This window comes from Saimiri boliviensis, chromosome 10 (assembly GCF_048565385.1).
Source record: "Saimiri boliviensis isolate mSaiBol1 chromosome 10, mSaiBol1.pri, whole genome shotgun sequence".
NCBI classification, from domain to species: Eukaryota; Metazoa; Chordata; class Mammalia; order Primates; family Cebidae; genus Saimiri; species Saimiri boliviensis.
In genome coordinates this window covers 88,510,158-88,533,889 of record NC_133458.1, presented here as the reverse complement: position 1 = coordinate 88,533,889, position 23,732 = coordinate 88,510,158, and the positions used below count along the sequence as shown (strand labels likewise).

Genomic DNA, 23,732 nt, shown 5'->3' with positions numbered 1-23,732 from the left:
TTTTTTTTTTTGAGGAGTCTAGCTCTGTTGCCCAGGCTGGAGTGCAGTGGCACCATCTCGGCTCACTGCAACCTTTGCCTCCTGGGTTCAAGCAATTTTCCTGCCTCAGCCTCCTGGGTAGCTGGGATTATAGATGCCTGCTATCACATCCGGCTAATTTTTGTATTTTTAGTAGAGAAGGGGTTTCACCACATTGGCCAGGCTCGTCTCGAACTCCCGACCTGAGGTGACCCACCCACCTCAGCCTCCCAAGGTGCTGGGATTATAGGCATGAGCCACAGGGCCTGGTGAACTCTTATCTATTCCATGTCTGGAAACTTTGAGTTAGGTGTAGCAGAGGCACCCATCAGCTTGAGTGTATGAATGAACTCATGGAACAAAGGTGCCTAATACGTGACAGTGAGAGAAACAAACTCCTGTCTCGTTTGAATCTCATTTTGATTCTCTTTCTTACAGCAGCTTAGCCTCTACCTTCACTAATACAATCACCATGCCACATGATTTCCTTCCAATGAACTAAGAGTAAAATTCATTGTTGGGATGACTGGGTGACAAATCGAAGATTGGGAAACGTGTCTAGACCTGTGAGATTTTTTTGAGGATACAAAGGGAGAGTGGAATCCTGATATGCTACGTTGATACGGTTATGGCCCAACTGCCATAAAAGGAGAAAAATAGCTGTCCAACATATGGCTTAAAAGTCATACTTCACCCATGTTCGGATTTGGCAGTTCTGTGAGGCAAGGAAAGGAAGTTGAAGACTACTCCTTCAGCTGGCATTGAGCAGCAGGGGAGGAAGAGGCCAAAACCTGCACCTCCCTGCCTAGGTTTTCAAATGGGCAAACTACAGCCAATTCCCATTTGAAATGGATCTGACAACTTGGGCCATATATGAAGTATACGTAGAACCAGTGGGAGTAGGAGTTCAGACCTAGTCTTCCAGGGGACTTCTAGTACTAAACCAAACTCGGATTTGTTCTCTGTGGGCCGGGACCAGAGAACTCTTTAGTTTCTTTTGACAGTGCTTTTAGCAGAATCCCGGGCTCCCGCCAAATATGGTTCTAGAATTGGCCAGCAAGCATACAGTGCAGACCCGATTACATCACAAAGTCACTCTAAATCATAGGCCATTTTTAGGTCATTTATGGGGCTTAGAAATATACAATCATTACAAAATAACTTTTCCACAAATGAAAGGCAAGCTTGTGAAGGCAGAAAAGATAAACTGTATAACTGGAATTAACCTTGAAGGATATTTGAAAAATCACTTATAAATGTAAGAAATTTCTAGGAGATTCAATATAAGTATCAAAATTTCACTTTGGAATTATGATCTAGCAAATCAATACCTTTCTGAATTATAGATAATCCACATAAAAACCAAGGTACAACAATAGCTAAGTACATTAATTCAGTCTGTATTTTAAGTAACTGACTTGGCTTTATTCTCAGTGCTAAAACACAAGTCAGTCCATTTCATTGTGTTCTGATAACATAAATGATGTAGGAAGAAAATATGAATCAGGCTTTCTGAAGAAAAGGTATGAGTCTACCTACCATTCCACATTTCAGGCCAGTTGTATTTTTGCAAACAAGTGATAGGCAAATTAATATTTAAAAATACACACTGCATTGTGAACAAAGAACAGGCATCTGCATACACGTAATAGTGCTATTTGCCAACAGTCACCAGTTTTATATGCACAATGATCGACTACTTGTTTCTGCCTGCAAATTTTACAGAAACAGAAATCTATATTCTTACTCTAAAAAACATAGTTATCTGCGTGCGAGGGGAGCCAAAAGAGTACTCCTTTACAGTATCTTCTTCAAGAGGCTCTTTAGCTGAAAGGTGTAGGTAGATGGCACCCTACAAGAAACGGTTCTTTACATCTTGGCCACTTAATGATTAATCTACATAAATATTCTGTATTGCTCAGGAGATTAAAGTACCAGTATTAAACAAACTGTTTATTTTGAATTCACATGCCAAAGTTTGGAGGTAAATTCTAATTTGAGGGAAAAGCTTAAAAATATGGATTTAAAAATTAACCAGGCATGGTGGCATATGCCTGTAGTCCCAGCTACTCACGAGGCCAAGGCAGGAGGATCACTTGAGCCCAGGAGTTCAAGGCTGCAGTGAGCTGTAAGTGTGCCACTGTACCTGAGCCTGGGTGACAGGGCGGAAATGAAAACGTATATATTTAATTTGATTTGAAAAATATCCCAGCAGTACAGCTGTCTTATCTAAACCTCTTGGGTATTTTACTCCACTGCAAGGGACACCCAGGCAACAGGAACAACTGGTCCTGATTTACCTAGCTCATACGAGTAACAAGAGAACTAGTATTCATCATTCTATCCATTCACAGGCTTTAAGAAGACTGGACCATAGCAGCCACACAGAACACCCAGGATGATACAAACAGATGTGGGAAAGGACAGTTGTGATAGAGACTGCCGACTTCCTTCCTTAAAATGTCTTCTTGCTGATTTCTAGCTGGGCATATGGTTGTTTAAGATAAATTTCCTTTTCCCAGCCTCTCCTGCATTTAGGTAATGCAATGTCTGACCAACGACATGAAAGAAGTTCTGTATGTTAGTTAACTTGTAGGACGCACTCGCACAGCAAAGCAAACACAATCCTTTTCCTTTTGTCATCTTCCGTGTTTCTTTTCTCATCCTCCTGTCAGGAATATGAATATAGAGGCTGCAACTCCCACAGCCACCTGGGACCATGACGAGCCTATTCTAGAAAGGGTGAACTATTAAGAGCCAGAATTATGACAATTTGTAGTAACACATGGGTTCTGAATGGACTATCTGTAAAACTCTCATGTGGCAGAACTACTTTTTGACCTGTGTAAGCTACTGTTATTTTCTAAGAACTTCTTTCAAAAGTAGCCAACCCAACATTCTAACTGATAAAAGGGTAATGGGAACTTATTCACAGAGAGCCAGGGAGCACAGGCTAATACCCTTGAATTATATAATCTGATTAAAAACTGCATTTTGTTTTCTAACATGGCAGGTCAGCATTAATAAAAGATGATAACATTTTAGCTTTTCTGCAGAGTTTTTATTTTGTTGGTTGGTTCTACCTAAAATAGACTTGATGAGAAGTTTGTTTAGTGAATCACTTTGGTTATCTTTGCTTTTGCTACTTATTATTAAGTTCAGTCTTAATATTTCAGAGGACCCTCTCCACAAAATAAGAAACATTCTTCCTTAAAGTTCTTAAAAGTCTTTTCAATAAATATAACCTTCAATTACTAAAAATGGCTTTCCAGATAGCAGTCAAAAGAACTGATAAGTTCATGAAAAGACCAGAACAGGTGTTCTTAACTAGGGAATTCATACATAGACTTTGGGAGAATCTGTGAATCTCTATTAATATATGCAACGTATTTTTAAAATTCATTATTTATTATTTTTTGAGACAGTGTCTTGCTCTGTTGCCCAGGCTAGAGCTCAGCATAGCTCACCGCAGCCTCGAACTCTTGGGCTCAAGTGATCCTCCTATTTCAGCCTCCTCAAGTGCTGGGATTATAGGCATGAGCCACTATGTCTGTCCCAATATGCAACATATTTTCAAACATGTATTTCCCTGGGGAGAGCGTCCATAGTTTTATGCGATTCTCAAAGTGTTTTGTTCTTATACCAAACAAACAAACAAACAAACAAACAAACAAAACTGAAGGATAATTGGGCTGAAGCATATTTGTTCATGAAATGTTCACTTTCAGGAATAAATATAATTATTTTAGGGGGTAGATAAGTCCTATTTAAAGAAATCAAATTCCTCTTTGTACTTACTTAGGGAAATAGCTTGAAAATGTCATAAAAAGAAATTATAAATTAAGGGATGATTAAAAAACATGTATGTCTCTCATAGTGGATTAAGGCTTATTACAAATATTTAATAGTTTCAAAAAGATTTTTTGGGTCCTACTGTTCACACAATCTTCTGTGTGTATATAGGACACAAATTACTCATTTTTTTTAATGAAGTAATTAACTGCATTCTTCAACACTGTATTCTTAGGTAGTCAATTATCATAATTCCTTCATAATGTTGGTTTAAGTACTGACCCAAAAAGTACTAGAAAAAAAGTTGGATGTTGACATGCTTCATAAAGAATAGTATTTCTATGAGGGGGCTGAATATTTATCACCAAATCATATGTATTTCCTCTTTAGGGTTCATTCTACTCTCCTAACAAGAGTGTGATTTACCAAGGATTTCCAAAAAATTAGAGGAAGGAAGGAGATCTCAGAGCAATAGCAAGAAAGGAAACTGGAAGACTTGATAATGATACTGACAGACAGGATAATTTGGGTAAAAAGAATAATGATAATGTAGGTATCATTAACTTATATTTCTATTTGGCCAGGTGTCGTGGCTCACACCTGTAATCCCAGCACTTTGGGAGGCTGATGCAGGCAGATCACCTGAGGTCAGGAGTTCAAGACCAGCCCGGCCAACATGGTGAAACCCTGTCTCTACTAAAAAGACAAAAATTAGCCGGACGTGGTGGTGGGCACCTGTAATACCAGCTACTTGGGAGGGTGGGGTGAGAGAATCACTTCAACCCAGGAGGCAAAGGTTGCAGTGAGCCAAAATCACACCACTGCACTCCAGCCTGGGTGACAAGAGCAAAACTCTGTCTCAAAAAATATATAGATATATAATCATTATCTATCTATCTATCTATCTACCTCACACACACCCACGTATACATTTGTCTTACCTTGTACAAACATGAAAATATAAATAAGGTATCAGAGATATAACCTGAAAAGAAGGCTTTAAATTTAGTCATATCAAAACCAAAGCTAAAACATTATACTGAAACTTTTACCATGTCATTACCGTTGCCATCATCAACAAGAATAACAATGGCTTCTCCTCTTTCTGTGGTCAGAGATACCAGTCTGCCACATTTATTGTCTAGAAGCAAGTTCCAACAGGGCACGACGGCTCACGTCTGTCATCCCAGCACTTTGGGAGGCCAAGGCAAGAGGATCACCTGAGGTCAGGAGTTCAAGACCAGCCTGGGCAACACGGTGAAACCTCATTTCTACTAAAAATACAAAAATTAGCTGGGCGTGGATGGTGTATGCCTGTGAACCCAGCTACTCGGAAGGCTGAAGCAGGAGAATTGCTTGAATGCTGCAGTGGGCTGAAATCACACCACCACACTCCAGCCTGGGGGACAGTAAGACTCTGTCTCCAAAAAAAAAAAAAAAGGAGCAAATTCCTCAAGAAGTTACCTAGTTGGTTCTCCCTACACAGTAGCTGAAGTTTTCTTAGTGTCAGGGTGAAACAGAAACATATTTACTAGTCATTAGAACAGAAAATGACAGGGCGAGTCTTTCAAGAGACTAAAACACACCCGGTCCTAGCCCTCCACACTCAAACACTGAGAAGTTGCTTCATCCCTGTAAATGACATGCATGGGTTGAGGCTGGGCCCCACAGTCTTAGAGAAGACTCTGACTTCACTGTCTGCCCCGGCTGCTTTGCTTTCTTACCTGATCAAAGTTGTAGAGGGCCGCATGCAAATTGGCCAGCATCCCTGTGGGCGGCTCATTAGTGATCTTAATGGAATTTTCCAGGAGTCCTTGAGGGATGATATGCTCATCTGGTGAAGGTGCAGGCTCGGCACTCATGAAAACCCTGTAATCTCTGTGGCTTCCTTGGCTGAGTCTTTCAAGGAGCTTCTCCAAGGTTCCTAGCCACTTGGCTACCAAATGAACATTCTGAAAGATAGTATGGTGCATAATTCCTGTGAAAGGTGAGGCATATTACTTGAATTATAAGATTACATTTTCCTATATGTAACGGCATTGAAAACTCGGAGAATCATGATTCAAATTTTCCTTTATCAATACATCAAAAAAAGGAAAGAAAAGTGAAAAGGGAATTGAACCTTGAATGTATTAAATGTTCCCAATCAACACAGATGATCTTTGTAACCCCAAATCTCCAGGCAATACACATACCTACTTCAAACACCCATCAGTCACTTCTGAGATGCAGTTGCTTAGTACTTTTCTTTGCTATGGTTCAAATCCAATTACTGAGACATTTCTAGGTTAGTTTAAGAAAATACAAAAATTAAAAGCCAGAAATGTGCCTGATCACCCACTTCGCTGTTTCTGATGGAAACCTCTTCTACTCAGACTCCTACCCATGAGCATATGAACTCCAAAGGATATAAGGGAAGTAAGGCCAGCTGAAAGAAAGCACTCACTCACTGTTAAGATGCTTTGGGTATTCCTAACAGATGGCTTTCCTTAAATCCTAGGACTCTCAGAAGTCACACACACACACACACACACACACACACACACACACACAAAATGTCACCACTGTCATCATTCTTTTCCATTTTATGATTCACAAATTTGCTCCTCCAATACTAAACACCCACAGGGTATAGCTTGGTAGTTGGTGCTGGGAGGGGGTTATAAAGGCTGCACCTTCCACATTCTCTGGCTTTGGAGAAGTCCTTGATACAGTAATTGAAACATCACACCCAGAGACCTATAATTATTTCCAACAAAGATTATAACAGCCACAAAAATACAGAGAATGAAGGCAAACAAGGAACAAAATAATAACGCAGGTATCCTTCTTTCAAATTTCTACTGCGAGAAGACCTATGCCAATTCAGTCATTCACACTGTTGGTTATTATTCCCTTGGCAAATCATGAACACTGGTAGATGTGATGGGCTGAATTGTGTACCCCCAAATTAATATGTTGAGGTCTTAATCCCCAATTTCTCATGTGACTATATTTCAAAATAGGGTCTTTAAGGAGATAATTAAATCTAAATATGGTCATTATGAAGGGTCTTAAACCACTAGGATTGATGTCTGCATGAGAAGAAATTAGAACCCAGAACACAGAGGAAAAATCATGTGAAAACACAGGAAGGTGGCCATCTACTCTAGCAAAGTAATACAGTAGGTAAGGGCTTTAAGTTCCCTCCTTTAGATGTTTGCTGACAGGTTATAAGGAGAGAGTATTTCTCATTCCTAATTGTGCCGCTCATAAAAGAAAACAACAGAAACAATAGTAAAACCTGCTTTGTAAACTCAATTGTGTCTTCATTCTCTGTCTCATGGACTACAACAGAACCTTACTTGAAAAGTTTTCTTGAAACACTTGTAAAAATATTCCAGGCAGTGACTGTGGAGCCACTGAAGGGGACAGAAAAACCTCCAAGTGAGCCATTGTGGAACACAGGCACACTCTGGAATCCAGCCTGGCAACTACGCTGGAGGCTTTGGGACTGGCTAGATTCTTGTGTCTATTTTTCCAAGAATTGCAATGCTTGTGCAACATTTTTAGACAATCTACATGTCTCGGAAATGCATGAAAAATGGTCATTTTGTCCTTGAAAAAAGGTTTTTAATACCTGTTATGTTAATTCATAAACCTTCTGGTGTGCATATGAGATAAAGATAGTTGCCAGCCTGCTACTTTGTCTCTGGAATGTGGGCTTTCAATGAACTACCATCTCAACACCTTTAAAGGGCTCTATCTAATCTTAACAAGTGATCATACTGAGGTTCGGGTAAGAACTAACTAACATGTACATACATATCATATACCCGTGTTAATAAAATTTAATGTAAATTACGAACAGCACAAATTTCCATTATGTTGGTCTTCTCTTTCTTCAAAGTCCTGCTTCTCTTTTTCCTGCTGATCAAACAGATAACTAGAAACCTCTAGACACTGGGACAACCAAAAGTCTGGCATCACCTCTCCTTATAATTACTCTATGTGGGTACGGAGATAGGGAGGGAAGAGGCTTAAACAGCTGAATTCTAGGTTACTGGCTGAGCACTAAGAGCAAAAATCAAATGTCTGAAACAAATATCTAAAAGTTGATCCTGGACAAAATAAGATCTTTTAAGTTGTTGTTGTTTTTTTTTTTTTTTTTTTTTTTTTTTTTTTTTTTTAGTGGCAAAACTGACAACTTGCAATCTTAGGGACAACAGGTAGCTTAGCATAGATACAAAAGTAATAGAAACATTTATTTTGAATATGTTCTTTTGAGGACCACTATAGCCCTCCTAGTGTTCTCTCCAGTCTGAGCTGCTGGGCGCATGAGAACTCTCAAAGAGCTCTTTCCTTTCTGAGACGATCTTACAATCTACCAAATTGTATGACCACCAACTGTTTTCTTGGAAAAAAACAACCCTCCCGTGTTTCTGATTCTGAGCCTAAGAAGGGGATACAGTACTTTACCGTCAAGTCTCCTTACAAAGGTCTCTATTAAGACCTCATCTAAGCGGTGAGTATTATTGTCCCAGAAGGTTACGTTCCTGCCATCATAAGCCTCCTTAGACTTTGGAAGCCCCTCTATGAATCCAGCTGGATTTTAAGCAGAAATGCCAAAAGCACCGAACGTGGATATTGGAGACACTAAGGGACGCCAATGCTGTATCCCGCATGAGGGTGGCTATTTTCAGGAATGCCACCTGCTGCCAAACACATCTAGACTCCAGTACCAGCTCTGCCACCCAACTAGCCCTGTGGTCTTGAGTCTCTCCAGACCACTCCAATGCTCACTTCTCCCATCTTGGAGAATGACGACTCCCAAACTTGGAGCTTCGTGGTAATAATTAGAGATAAGGTAGCCTGTGAAGTGTCTACTAAAGAGAACCTTTCCAAGACTGAGCTGAAAACTGGACAGCCGTTCCTAGACTGGCTGAGACAGCTAGCAGAGCTTGCTGTGGACGGAGTCAGCACGTCTCTCAGGTGCCCCCTAATGCTGGCCTGTGCTCCACTGCTTCCTGTAACACTCAGCCAAGGGGACCATCCCAGAGGACACCGGGTGGTATAACCAGAGGTCTGCATGATGTTAGCCTGGGAAGGGATAAAGGGGTTGTCTACTCAAATCCCTTTAATTTATGATCAAAGGGAATATTATACACTAGTTAGGGTAGTTAGGGGCAGAGTCAGACTTGTATGAGATAATAATGATTGATGCAGGAGGCAGATAAGAGAGGGTCCCCAGAGCATCTCTGACCTGCCTGCGCGTTGGGAGAACTCAGTGGAGCTCTAGGAAATTTGTACCTTTTGCAGTGGTGAGGAGCCAGATACGGGGCAGAGATTCCTTCCCCCTTATCTCTGACCTGACTGCGCACTGGGAGAACATGGTGGAACCCTAGGAAATTTGCACCTTTTGCACTGATCAGGAGAAGCCTGGCCTCTCCAGCTCCCGTGTGGTGGCCTAGTATTCAATCTATGAGGCCGGGGCCTGTTAGCAGGATTGCCTCTCATTTTGCTGCGAGTTTTTTCCTTTTTGCCCAATACATTCATTCCCCTCCCACTTCAATGTATCTGTGTTCCTAATCCTTCCAGGTTGTGTGACAAGAACCCAGTTTTAGTTAAGTAGCAAAATTCTGCAACAATAATATACATTTAAAAAGGCTTCTGTTGACTCTAATGTGCAGCAGATACTGTGAAAACAGTGTTGGGAATCTAAAAGAGCCTGTTTGTTTTCAGGCACTACTGAGCATTCCACGTATCTCTAAGCAAGGGGAACGATGAAGCTCTTCCTGATCGTTTTAATTTTAAAGCACAATGGCTAGACAGTCTCTCAGAAGGTGACAGCCACTGCTGTCTACAGAGTCCCTCACTATCTTTGCAGGTGTCGTAAACGCCGACGGAACTGTCTGGACTCTGCAAATGGCAGAGCGGGGTGGTGTGAAGGGGGCGTTCTGTTGGGTGGGACAGCGCTCCCTGGCCCTCCTCTGCGTTTATGCCCAGTGTCTTCCCTGAAACTGAATACTCACTTGGAGGATGACCCAGTGTCCTCCTTTGGAAGCTTTCTCCAGTGCCATTTCTGCCACCGTCTCCTGACCTTGTCCTAAAGACACGTTGTGGAGTTTTCCAGAGTCAATTGTAAAGCCAAGTCTTTTGCCTGTGAGAGAATACACCACAGTGAGAGGAAACGTCTGTGAAGGACGGTGAGAGGGGCCTGGAATTCTGTGGTTCTAACGCACAGCTGTGCTCACCGCAGCTACCTTCTGGGTGACTTTCCTGAAAAATCCAAACGAAACTTCTGTTGTATCCACAAGCAGCATTTTGAGCTCTCCACAGCTGCCTCATTGCAAGCATTAGAAAAGCCTGTGGAAGCCAGTTCCTTGGGTTTTATGATAATGAAGCTTTTGACATTTTGATAGATGGCAGGCATTGTTATGGAGCTTTATAAACTCTTGCAGGAGTAGCAAAGCATTTCTCTCATAAAAAGGAGCAACATGTGGTAGATATCACATCATTTTTTTGAATGGATCTGTTCATTGGCTAAATGCACAAGCCTCTCACCTTGAGAGGCTGCATTTAAATTGAGCGCAGTCAGGTCACAGCTATATTAACCTGGTATTCTTGGTGCAGGCCGTGGGGAATGGTAATCCAGAACACAAAGGCGACAGTGCCTTGCGCAATCAAATACACTTGCTCTAATGACCATTATTTAGTCACAGGGGGCACAAGATTACATGAGCATGGGGAAAATTGCCCTCTGGCCCTCATATAGTCGAAAAGTGGAAAACAGTACAAAAGAAACTTGCATTATGCCAGCCAGAGGAATGTTCCATTTGAACATTTCTTCAGACTACAGTGTTATTAGCCTTACATGTTCCATATACCCAATCTTCAATGAAAGAAAGAAAGAAAAAAAGAAAAAGAAAAAGAGAGAGAAAGAGAGATCACTGTGAACTGAAAGGAAGGGCAGGGGTGGTGGGTAAAAGGGAGGGAGGGAGAAAGGATGGGTCAGCAAGCCTCCCGGCTACTCACCAAGAATCTCCAAGTCTTTAAGGGCATCTACCCCTGGGGATAGGATGAAGAATATGGGGGTGGCTGGGCTGCTTTCTTCGAATGCTTTAACTAATTCCAATCTGGTCCTCTCCACATACTTTGCACCCAATTTTTCCTCTACAAAATTTCTATAAAAAAGAAGAATACAGAAGACGCCATCAGTGGTTTTGACCTTGGAAAGAGTCACCATTGGGATAAGCTTAAACCACAGGCACAGGAGAGAAGTAATCATGTTTATTTCATGGGATGGCTTGTTAGAAAAACAATATGAATCCAACTAGAGGTATGCAGTAAGTGTATCAATGAAACCCCTCTCTTCCTTAGAAGCTCTGAAAATCAGAAGCCTACATTCCATTTTGGGGGGCTACTGAGACCGCCCAGTGCCATCAGCTGTCTGCTATGGCTTTGTATCCCCCAAATCCCCTGCCAGATTCCCCCATTACTTATTCACAGTTCATTAGATTTGCCACAGTGCAATTTTCCAGCCTGCTGGGCTTCTCATGAATATACAAATGCTTTTTGGGGTGTTTCTTACACAGGGAGGCTCAATTAAGCAAGGATTATTTTCCTTGCATCAGATTTAGCAGAAAGTAAGTACTACTAAGCAGAATTAACTTGTAGAGTTCAGCAGAGGCTTCTGCAAAGGGAAAATTGGCTGAACTAGACAAAGCCAAAGAAAAAACCTAAGGCACATGAATATTACCAAGAAACACAATAGGGAAGGAAGTTAGGAACTCTTCCGTTGGTGAACTCAAATTAGAATAAGACTTGTGTGAATTGAGCAGCACATTACCATGTAGAAGCCAAGAGGGCAAAGAAAAAGGACACTTGAACCAAGACGTAGACAAGGGTTTCTGCTTTTAAACTGCGTTGGTTGTAAAGTTATAGGACTGTGAGTGACTCCATGAAAGGAATTCATTTTTGTTTGACATGCAAAGTCTTCAGAGCCAAAACGCCATCGCTGAATGAAAACGATGGAGATTACACTTGGATAACGCATGTTCCTGGCCTCTGAACTCTGCTGACACCCATCTCTCTTCCAGAAATATTTCCAGCAGTTTCCCCGACTCCCCTACTGATTTCAGAATTAAGCTTTTCGGGAAGAATGTGCTGAGTCTGCCGAGCACACGGTTTAGTGTTTAGCAAATTTAACAGTAGCAATGATTATTGTATCAAAATCCCAGCAGAATCACTCCCCATCCATGTGGATGGTAAACACTTCCACCAAATCCTCCTAACTTCTCAGACTAAATTTCCTCTATGCTAACGTGTGTTCCCCAAAATGCTGGCCACCTCACCTGAGGGCATATGTCATTCTGTCAGGGCGCACTGCTCTCAGAATAATCAGCTTCTGTATTAAACTTTTCTTCTTCCATTCTTGAGGTAATTTTTCTTTTTCTGGACACTCAGATTCTACCCACTTCCTCCACTGCTTGGCAGAACCTTCCACATCCCGGTCTATGCCTCGAAACTCTTCCATGAGGGCGATTGCCTGTAATGAGTTAGGGAAACAAGTAGGAACGGTGTGAAAGGTATTTTATAGTTTGAGACGAAGACTTACGAATGTATCTAATCTTATATAAAGACCTCATGCTGTGAGGTCAGGAGTTCGAGATCAGCCTGGGCAACATAGCGAAACCCCATCTCTACTAAAAATATAAAAATTAGCCGGGCATAATGGCACCCATCTGTAGTCCCAGCTACTTGTGAGGGTGAGGCAGGAGAATCGCTTGAACCTGAGAGGAGGTGAGGAGGTTGAGGAGAGTCGAGATCGTGCCACGCACTCCAGCTTGGCCAACAGAGCGAGACTCAGTCTCAGAAAAACAAAACAAAACAAAACAAACCAACAACCACAAAAAAAAAAAACAAAAACAAACAAACAAACAAACAAAAAAAAAACGAGCTGGATACTGTTCACTTTCCTCTCCAGATTTCCTCCTTTCTGTTTTTGTTTTTTGCTCTGCTGAGAGATGAGCTCAATGAACAGTTGAGCTATGTTCTCTGGTTCCCTAACCTGGTTGGAATTGGCCAACAGAAAGCAACGGTAGGAGCCTGGAGGACTGAAGAGAGAGGAGGGGATCCTTCTGTCAGAGGCGTTTGAACCGGAGCAACCCCATCTGGAATAGGAGCTGGGTAAACTGAGGCTGAGACCTGCAGAGGTGCATTCCTAGCGGGTTAAGGTATGAGTCACAAGATGAGACGGGAAGTTGGCACAGGATACAGGTCACGAAGACCTTGCTGATAAAACAGCTTGCAGTAAGGAAAATGGCTGAAAACCACCAAAACCAAAATGGTGATGAGGGTGACCGCTGGTTGTCCTCACTGCTATACTGCACCAGCGCCGTGACAGTTTACAAATGCCATGGCAACATCACCTAGTTACCCTATATGGTCTAAAAGGGGAGGCATGAATAATCCACCCCTTGTTTAGCATAATCATCACGAAATAACCATAAAAATGGGCAACCAGCAGCCCTTGGGACTACTCTGCCCATGGAGTAGCCATTCTTTATTCCTTTCTTAATAAACTTGCTTTCACTTACGGACTCACCGTGAATTCTTTTTTGCCCAAGATCCAAGAACCACTTTTCGGGTCTGGATCGGGACCCCTTTCTGGGAACGTTTCTACCCAAGCTGTTTCTTGCTGGAATGTGGTTTGCTAGGGACTATGTTTCTCTGCCACAGGCCACAGATCCTGTATGACTGTCTCTCTCCCATAACTTCCTTTCTCAGTAGTTCTAGTAACTGTCATTTTCCTCCTTTTTCCTTCCCCATCTCCTGGTTGATTTCCTCTTCTTGCCCACCCTATGAAAATACACTCTTGGTTAAACTTTCTTCATCACCCTTTCGAATGTGCCATCTGTTTCCTGCTGAGACCCTAATACACACTTGAACTTGATTTTTGAATCCTAAAGTTACAAATACAAATACTAATTTAGAAAGCTGAACATATATAAAAATAAGAGGTAGCACAGCTATTTTTAATGCATAAAAATGTTTCCTTCTTGGAGAAAAGAGTGGGGCAAAGCTTAACATATCTTGAACATCATTAAGAAACTCCCGATCCTAGGAGAATTAGCTCCTAACAATAGGACCTTTGACAGAAAAATGCAATGAGGACTGCTAATTAAGGTTTATGATAATGGTCACTTTTTTCTCTACACTATTCTGTTTTGCTTAAACATTTTACAATGAGAATAAACTACTCTATTGTGGTATAATTTAAATAGCTATTTAGAAAAATGGAAAAATAATTTAAAAAGAAAACAAAGTAGATATAAGGAAAATTTTAAAAATATTCCTTTGCATTACTTGGCTTTTACCAAAGGTCCTGAGAGGTTGTACATATTTATTAACTTTCCACTCACACTTAAGTCAAAGGCTCCTTTACATCTAAATGAGAAATTAACCAATTTAATAATAAAAAGATTCACTAAATAACATCACATTTTATAGTGCATTTCTACAGCTGAGATGGTGCTTAATACAGCACCTGTATTCTTCAATGTTTACATTTCAACCCTGGAGACAGCTAATATTTTAAATAAGATCTAGAAATTGAGAAACTGTATTTCTAACAAACCTTGATAGCACTCCATGACTGAGTAGTTAGGAAGTCAACGGGGCTCCGATGAGTGTGTTCAACCTTGAATCGAAGCAGGAAATCCAATTCAAGGGGGTCTATCTCTTTCTTTCTCAACAAAATCTTCAGAGTAGACAAAATTGAAAAGGATTATTTGGTTTACATCAAAATCATGACACAGGAAGTAGTCACATATTTAACAGACATGACTGAGTAGGCAGAACCATACCTGCTGATAACCCTGGCTGAAATCTGTTCTACTGTTGAAATAGGGAATCTTAGATTATGTCAATGATCTCAAAATCATGATCAGAAATCTAACAGAAAATAATTGTGAAGGCTGATTTATTCCACTTCTAACACCTATCCCTAGTGGTAACATATTTAAAACATGCATTAGTAATTATTTTATTATTAGATCAAACATGTCTTAACACTTACATAAAATGAGAAAGCCTCAGGTGACAATGGATTAAATTCCTCAACAGAAAGCAGAATCAGTATTATTAGTTAATTCTGATATAGTAGTTATTCAATAAACTATGAGGTACATGAAGGTTTTTTTAATATGTAAGATTATATTGAAAAGAATGAGAAAATCCTTTATAGGTACAACTAAACAAACACTGTGAAGTGGAATAAACTTTAGACATTCTAGTCACAGAACTGATAGAAAGTCCACAGTATATTTTGGAGAGTATAAATAAAGTATTCCTAATTTTCATATAAAAACCATAACAGGCTGGGCATGGTGGCTCACACCTGTAATTCTAGCATTTTGGGAGGCCGAGGTGGGTGGATCATTAGGTCAGGAGATTGAGACTATCCTGGGCAACATGGTGAAACCCCATCTCCACTAAAAATACAAAAATTGGGTGGGCGTGGTGACACACGCCTGTAATCTCAGCTATTTGGGAGGCTAAGGTAGGAGAATCGCTTGAACCAGGGAGTCAGAGGTCGCAGTGAGCCGAGATTGTGCCAATGCACTCCAGCCTGGTGACAGAACGAGTCTCCATCTCAAAAAAAAACCCAAAACAACAAAAACAAAAAACCCCATAACACCCTACAAAGCTAACCAGGTGCAGTTTTTGAGCTTTGTACTACCTTTAAATTCCAGATATTTTCAAAAGGTGTTATGATAGCATGCCATTAAAATATTTAATTAGATTTTTTAAAAATTGAGTTTATTTCAACAAACAAGTAACTTTCCATATAGTTATGAAACTTTGATTTATATAGATTGTCAGGACTTTAGATAGATTATGATATAGCTATGGCTTCCAAGGAGAAGTTTTAAATAGATATTCATGTCATGTGTTATCATCCCTGGCCTTTTCCTATTAATAAGCATTACCTATAAAAACAAATATTTCACACCTGTAATCCCAGCACTTTGGGGGGCTGAGGTGGGTGGATCATGAGGTCGAAAGATTGAGACCATGCTGGCCAACATGGTGAAACCCTGTCTCTACTAAAAATATAAAAATTAGCTGGGTGTGGTGGCACATGCTTGTAATCCCAGCTACTCGGGAGGCTGAGACAAGAAAATCACTTGAACCCAGGAGGCAGAGGTTGCAGGGAGCCCAGGTGGTGCCACTACATTCTAGCCTGGAGACAGAGCCAGACTCCGTGTCGAAAAATAAGAATAAAATAAAAAATAAACCAATAAAACAAACAAGTCTTTCATTGTGTAATGCCTTGTTCCTGTTCATCACATACATTCTAAAACACCCATACCTGTATATTCTTGTAGAGCCCAGAGGAATCTGTGAATACCGAAAGTTTTGAAAGAGAAGTCACAGCTTATCATTAACTGCAGGTGTGTATAAAGTGCCTTCTTTGGCACACACAGATTAGGTAAGATATACACCTTTCCTTAACATTTGGATAGAAAAAGCCATAGAGCAAACTAGCTGATAAAAGGGCAAGCTGCTTATTTTATCTAGGAATATGGTCTGGAAGGGTTTCCTTTTTCTTATCACAAACACTTTTATTTAAACAGTCTTTCATAGAAATTCATGTAAAAAAGAAAAAAAAAGGAAGCTGGTCTCACTGAAGGTTTGGGTAGGAAACCTGGAGCTCTCTTTACTTATTCACTACTGTCATTTTCTGAATTTCAGTTGACAAATAATAATTATATAAATTTATGTGGTACAGTGTGGTGCTTTGATACATGTTTATATTGAATGGTTAAATGAAGCTAATTCATATACCCATCAGCTCACATACTTGTTTTTGCGATGAGATTTAAACTCTACCCCTTTAGCAATTTAAAAATACACATTATTAACTACACACAATGGAAAAAAAAGGAAAATTTGGTTATTTGTGACAACATGGATGAACCAGTCACTGTTTTATAAGGAGACTCTGAAAAATTCCCAGCTCTACTCAGATCTGGACTCACAAACCTGATCTCAAAGAATCTTCCTGGTAGTGCCTGGAAGTTTCTTTACAGGACCCAAGAAGGTGAGAAAATGTCTCGTGAGAGTTTTTCAGGGTGACCACTGTGGTGAAGCTTAATGTGCACCACCCCCTTCCTCTCTCCAACAATGCACTGGGACCTGGGGGCAGGCGGTCACATGCCCAAGTTTCCTGTGGAATGCAAGGTCTCTTCATGCCACCAAGGGCTACCAAAAAAGGTGTCTACATTTTGCTTGAGCAGAAATAAAATATATAATGTACAGAGGCACCTGCCTTTGGTTCTGGGATCCTTCTTCAAGTAACAGATCTCCTTACCTGAAAAGCCATCTGGGACAGGAAGGTGAGCTTGTCCTTCTCAAACAGCGCCTGGCTGGTGTAGAGGAAGACGGCGTGGGTGACGCTCTCCATCAGGGTACAGATGCGTCCCTGCATATCTTCCACCTTGTCAGCCTGCTCGATCGCTCTGTGGAACAGCACATTAAAAGCCTGCAAAATTTAATGTGGCCATTAAAATGTGACAATTGGTGCCTGGATGTCTAGCTAGCACCGGATACACAGCACTACAGTTTAAGGTTTATCTACAGGGAGTGCAAATGAGGCAAACTTTTTAGGAGGATTATAGTTTCTGGCACATGATATGTGCTCATTAAATGTTTGCTGTCATTACTGTTATTATTAATATGATTCCATGAAATTCATTCACATCTCCTTCCAAGCAACTGAATTACATCATTTTCTATCCTTCTGCCCAAGTACTTACAAGTTTTTAATATTTAATTGTGATATGATACACATAACATAAAAGTTACCATCTTAACAATTTTAAGTGTACATACATTCAGTGCAGTGGTGTTAAGTATATTCACATTCTTGTGCAACCAATCTCCAGAACTGTGTTTTTCATAAACATGAATTATACTGTTTAACACAGACTCAAGGCCATATGTTTTCAGGGGAGTAGGTTTTACTTGCAGTACAGATTTTCTTCACGTAAGACTACAAAAATATTATACAATGTGAAGAGCCCAATTTAAAAATTACACATGGCAGTCCATATTAACACAAATAGCACCCAAAGAAGAACAAGAAAAGCTAAATCCAGTGTCACTAGAACTCCACAGCTTTTTCATTTTGTAAAACTGAAGCTCTGTACCCATTAAACAACTGTGTATTCTCCCTTCCCCCAGTCCCTGGCAACCACCTTTATTCTGCTGTTTCCATGAGTTTGACTATTAGAGGTACCTCATGGATATGGTTTGGCTGTGTCCCCACCCAAATATCATCTTGAATTATAGCTCCCATAATTCCCATGTGTTGTGGGCGGAGGGGACCCAGTAGGATATAACTGAATCATTGGGGTGGTTTCTCCCATACCATTCTCGTGGTAGTGAATAAATCTCTTAGGATCTGACGGTTTTATAAGGGGAAACCCCTTTCACTTGGCTCTCATTCTGTCTTGCCTGCTGCCATGTAAGAAGTGCCTTTCACCTTCTGCCATGATTGTGAGGTCTCCCCAGCCACAAGGAACTGTGAGTCCATTAAGCCTCTTTTTCTTTATAAATCACCCAGTCTCTTGGGTATGTCTTTATCAGCAGTGTGAAAACAGACTAATACACTCATATAAGCAGAGTCACAGTCTTTCTGTGATTGGCTCATTTGAGTTAGGATACTATCCTCAAGGTTAATTCATGTTGTAGCATGTATGAGAAATTTCTTCATTGTTAAGACAAAAGAATATCCTATTACATGTATATACAACATTTGATTAATCTAGTCATCCACTTATGGACATTTGGGTTGCTTCTACCTTTGGCTATTGCAAATAATGCTGCAATAAATTTGGGTGTTTGGAAATCTCCTACAGACCCTCTTTTGATTCTTTTCAATATATAGCTAGAAGTGGAATTGCTTTATCACATGGTAATTCTAATTTTAATTTTTCTGAGAAATTGCTACACTGTTTTCCATAGTGGCTGTACCATTTTGCATCCCCACCAACAGATTCCAATTCTCCATGTCATCAACAACACTTGTTATTTTTCTTTGATAGAAGCCATTCTAATGTGTGTGTGACGTGATATCTCATTGTGGTTTTGATTTGCATCTCTCTAATAATTGGTAATGTTGAACATTTTTTCACATATTTGTTGACTTTTTTTTTTTTTTGAGACAAAGTTGCATTCGGTCATCAGGCCTGGAGTGTAGTGAAGTGATCACGGCTCACTGCAGCCTCAACCTCCTGGTCAAAAGCAATCCTCCCACCTCAGTCTCCTGAGTAGCTAGAGCCACAGGCATGTGCCATCACACGTGGCTAATTTTTAATTTTTTTTGGGTAGAGATAGGGTTTCTCTGTGTTGTCTGAGTTTGTTGACCATTTTTATAAGATTTTTAGAGAAATGCTCACTTATGTCCTTATCCTATTTTAAAATCTGGTTATGTGCTGGGGTTTTGCTTGTTTTTGTTTTGTTCCCATGTGCTTTTGGGATGCCCTTGGTCATCCGTTATTCCTGTAAAGATCACTCTTGATATTTATTACTGCAGTTCATGCCTTTTTGATAATGTGTCATATGGATTGTTTTCTCTCTATATATAAATATAAATTTGAAAAATATATCTCTCTATAAGTAGCTATAAATATATCTTTTTATTTATTTATTTTTGGATAATAGGGACCAGAGACCACAGATTAATTCACATTGAAATATGTGTATTTAAGTGAAAGTAAAATCCTGTAATGACAGATACATACAGCAAATATTGCTAAGAAGGCAATAACAAAGTATAGCTTGAATATGTCTTATCTGAAATGTCGGGGGCCAGAAGTGTTTCAGATTTTGGATTTTTTCAGATTTTTGATCATTTGTGTATACATAATGAGATATCTTGGGGATGGAACCCAGGTTTAAACACAAAGTCATTTATAGGCTGGACGTGGTTGCTCACGCCTGTAATCCCAGCACTCTGAGAGACAGAGGCTGAGGCAGGTGGGTCACCTGAGGTTAGGAGTTTGAGACCAGCCTAGCCCACATGGCAAAACCCTGTCTCTACTAAAAATATAGAAATTAGCTGCGCATGATGGTGGGCGCCTCTAGTCCCAGTTACTCCAGAGGCTGAGACAGGAAAATTGCTTCAAGCTGGGAGGCACAGGTTGCAGTGAGCCGAGATCATACCACTACATTCCAGTCTGGGCAACAGAGAGACTCTGTCTCAAAAAACAAAATGAAAAAATAACATTCATTTATGTTTCATATACACCATATACACATAGCCTGAAGTTAATTCTATACAATATTTGAAATAATTTTGTGCATGAAGTGCATGAGATCAGGTATGGAATTTTCCACTTGTGGCATCATGTCAGCATTCAAAAAGTTTCAGATTTTGGAGCATTTTTGTTTTTGGATTAGGATGCTCAATCTGTACTAACCTGATATTTGCACTTTTTAATCAGTTTTTCATTTACATACAATAAAATGTGCCTCTTATATGCACAGTTTGATGAGTCATGACAGATACATTCCAATAATAACTGTAGCAATCAAGATACAGAACCCTTCTACTTACATCACCACAAGAAGGTGTCCTGTGCCTGTGCACAGCTAATTCCCACCACCATCCCTAGCCCCAGTCAAATACTGATCTACCTCTGTCACTGTTGTTTAATCTTTCCTTTTCAGTAATTTCACATAAATAGCATCGTAAGGTATATACTCCTCAGTATCCAGCTGTTTCTTTTCAACGTAATGTTTCAGTGACATATCCATGTTGTTGTGTGTACCAGCAATTCATACCTGCATGTTTTGAGTAACAGCCTACTGTGAGAACATGCAAAATCTGCATAACTATTAATGTGTCATTCCTTTGTTTTCAGACTTTGGCTATTATGAATAAAGTGTCTATGAACATTTGTTAACAAGCTTTTTGCAGGCATTCATTTTTATTTCTCTTAGGTAAATGCCTGGAGTAAAAGTGTGAGATCATACTGTAACTGTGTATTTATCTTTACAAGATATTGCCCAACTGTTTTCCAAAATGCTTTATTGCATTCCCTCCAGCGATGTGAGAGTTGCAGTACAATATCTGTGCTACACTTGGTATTAACAGTCTACTAAAATTCTTCTCAACTTTTACCCATTCTATGGGACATAGAATAAGACCTTATTCTGCTTGTATTTTGCATTTTTCTGATGACTGATGAGCATTTTTAATGTGCTTGTGGATAATATATATATATGTTATTATATGATATGTCTGTTCAACTCTTTTTACTGAGTTTTACAAGTTCTTCGTGTATGCTGATGCAAATTCTTTGTTTTATATATATGTATTGGGAATATTGTCTTTGCTTACCTATGGCCTACCTTTTCATCTTCACATCTTTTGAAAACCATAAACTTTTAAGCTTGATAAGGTTCAACTTACTACTTTTTTGTTTTCTATTGTGTCCTAAGAAACTTTTGCCTAACCCAAAGCCCAAAGCTTTTGTCTTATTTTTTCCTAGAAGATATATAGCTTAATCAATTCATTTTGAATTAATGTTTTATATAGTATGATAGAATAGTTGAGAGTTCTTTGCATCAACTGAAAAAAATCATAAGAGTTTTTTTCTTTTATTCTGTTAACTGATTAATTACACTTCGTGATTTTTATTTTTTATTATTTTATTTATTTATTTATTTATTTATTTATTGATTGAGATGGAGTCTCACTCTGTCACCAGGCTAGAGTGTGGTGGCATGAACTCAGCTCACTGCAACCTCTACCTCCTGAGTTCAAGCTATTTTCCTGCCTCAGCCTCCTGAGTAGCTGGGACTACAATCATGCACCACCAGCTGGTTTTTGTATTTTAAGCAGAGATAAGGTTTTACCATGTTGGCCAGGATGGTCTAGATCTCTTGACCTCGTGATCCACCCACCTTGGTCTCCCAAAGTGCTGGAATTACAGGCGTGAGCCACCGCACTCAGTCATACTTCATGATTTTTGAAAGTTAAGCCAATTTGATTCTTGGCATACATTCTACTTGGTCATAATATGTTATACGTTTTATATCTGGTTGGATTCAATTTGCCAATATTTTCTGGAGGAGTTTTCCACAATGTTTACAAGGGGAAATATCCAATATTTTTCTTTTATTGTAAAGCTTACTGTAGTTTGGCATTTGGGTAATATTGAGCTGACACTCCTGATTTAGTTTATTCTTCTCCTCATACACAGTTACATTCCAACTCCAACCCCACTGTGCTTGTTAAAAGTTTTGCATAACAGTTCATACTATTAGGAAACCTGCTAGTTATGCGTGACCCTTTCCTCTTCGAGACTGCCCATTTCCTCTTCATCCTAACCAGTCCGTCTCCAAGAGCCAATGATCCCAGCTTCAAATCATATCTCAAGTCTGTTCACATCTCTCTGAGTCTTTTATCACCATATCAGTTATCTACTTTAAATCTTCCAATGGCTTCTCGTTGCATACAGAATGTAATCCCCAAATCCCGCAGTGGTCTGCAAAGCTCTGTGTGATCAAGTCCTTTCCACCTCTCTAGATTCGTTTCTTACTACCTTTCCCCTTCTCTTTGCCCTCCAGCCACAGAGATTCACTCACTACCTGGAATCCCTGAATTCTTCCATCTCACACATTCCTGTTTTCTCCAAACGTTCTTTACATACCTAAGTCCAACTTATCCTTCAGAAATAAATGTTACTTCCTCTGGAAGGCCTTCTCTGACCCCCAGTAAAGCAGCCTCTCCGTCCCTATCATTCTTTCTTATGGTATTTTCTGCTTTTATAAACACATGTATGTTCATAAAGGTGCAACTATATCTATGTATACATGTATATCGATATGCATCTACATATACATATAGCTCCACCCATTTTTTTTCTCCCAAAACTATACACTCAAGTGACAAGCATCTGAAATGATGACTGACCACAATAAGCAATTGTCTATAAACTGATGAACAGATGTACATAATGAATGAGCACGGCCCATCAGGCAGTAGATGATAAACGGTATAGAGCACGGGCTTTGGAAAGAGTTACAGGTTGAAATGCTGGCTCTTACAATAACAAATACAAATTCTTGGGCAATTTATTTGAAATATAAAAATGTCATCATTATTTTTTTAAGGGGGATGAAATTATATACTTTATTAACAGGGATAAAGAATGAGCCAAAGTATAAAACGCCTTGCATGTAATAGTGACTTAATAGTTATTCTCATTCTTTTTCTTTCTTTAGCAAAGAAATATGAGCGTTTCCTTTCCAGGACACGTTTTCACAAAGACAAAATAGGAGTCTCAAGAAAAATTCCCTTAAATTTAAAAGTCTGCTTAGGAGCAATACACCAATATAATATGATGCCATATCCATAGTTTAATTACTTCAAAGTCTTACTGAAAATTATATTCAAAAATTCCTGAGAATGAGGATTTTGCTTTTGTTATTTTGTTAACCAGCTCCTCATGACTCCTTACTGGGTACAGCGATTGCTTAAAAACACATTCCAGCCGTGCATGGTGGTTCACACCTGTACTCTCAGCACTTTGGGAGGCCAAGGTGGGTGGATCACTTGAGGCTAGGAGTTCAAGACAAGCCTGGGCAATGTGGCAAAACCCTGTCTCTACTGAAAACACAAAAATTAGCCAGGCATGGTGACACACTCCTGTAGTCTCAGCTATTTGGGTGACTGAGGCATGAGAATTGCTTGAACCTGGGAGGCAGAGGTTGCAATGAGCTGAGATCATGTCACTGCACTCCAACCTGGGCTACAGAGTGAGACTGTGTCCCAAGAATAATAATAATTGTGTCTCAAGAATAATAATTATTAATAAAATAAATTCAAAATTTCCAGAAACAAATTGAACTAGTTTCCCATATTT

General features: G+C 39.8%; 1 protein-coding gene across 1 annotated transcript in view; it reads right to left on the bottom strand.

Moving 5' to 3' along the window:
• DNAH11 (dynein axonemal heavy chain 11) overlaps nucleotides 1-23,732 on the bottom strand; it is a 396,587-nt gene that overhangs the window by 23,120 nt on the left and 349,735 nt on the right. Inside the window, exons 69-74 of the mRNA XM_074379604.1 lie at nucleotides 17,168-17,338; nucleotides 14,429-14,551; nucleotides 12,144-12,337; nucleotides 10,825-10,973; nucleotides 9,822-9,949; nucleotides 5,535-5,762 (exon numbers count right to left, since the gene is read on the bottom strand). Of these exons, the coding sequence (XP_074235705.1) occupies nucleotides 5,535-5,762; nucleotides 9,822-9,949; nucleotides 10,825-10,973; nucleotides 12,144-12,337; nucleotides 14,429-14,551; nucleotides 17,168-17,338 (993 nt within the window). The remainder of the gene's footprint in view (nucleotides 1-5,534; nucleotides 5,763-9,821; nucleotides 9,950-10,824; nucleotides 10,974-12,143; nucleotides 12,338-14,428; nucleotides 14,552-17,167; nucleotides 17,339-23,732) is intronic.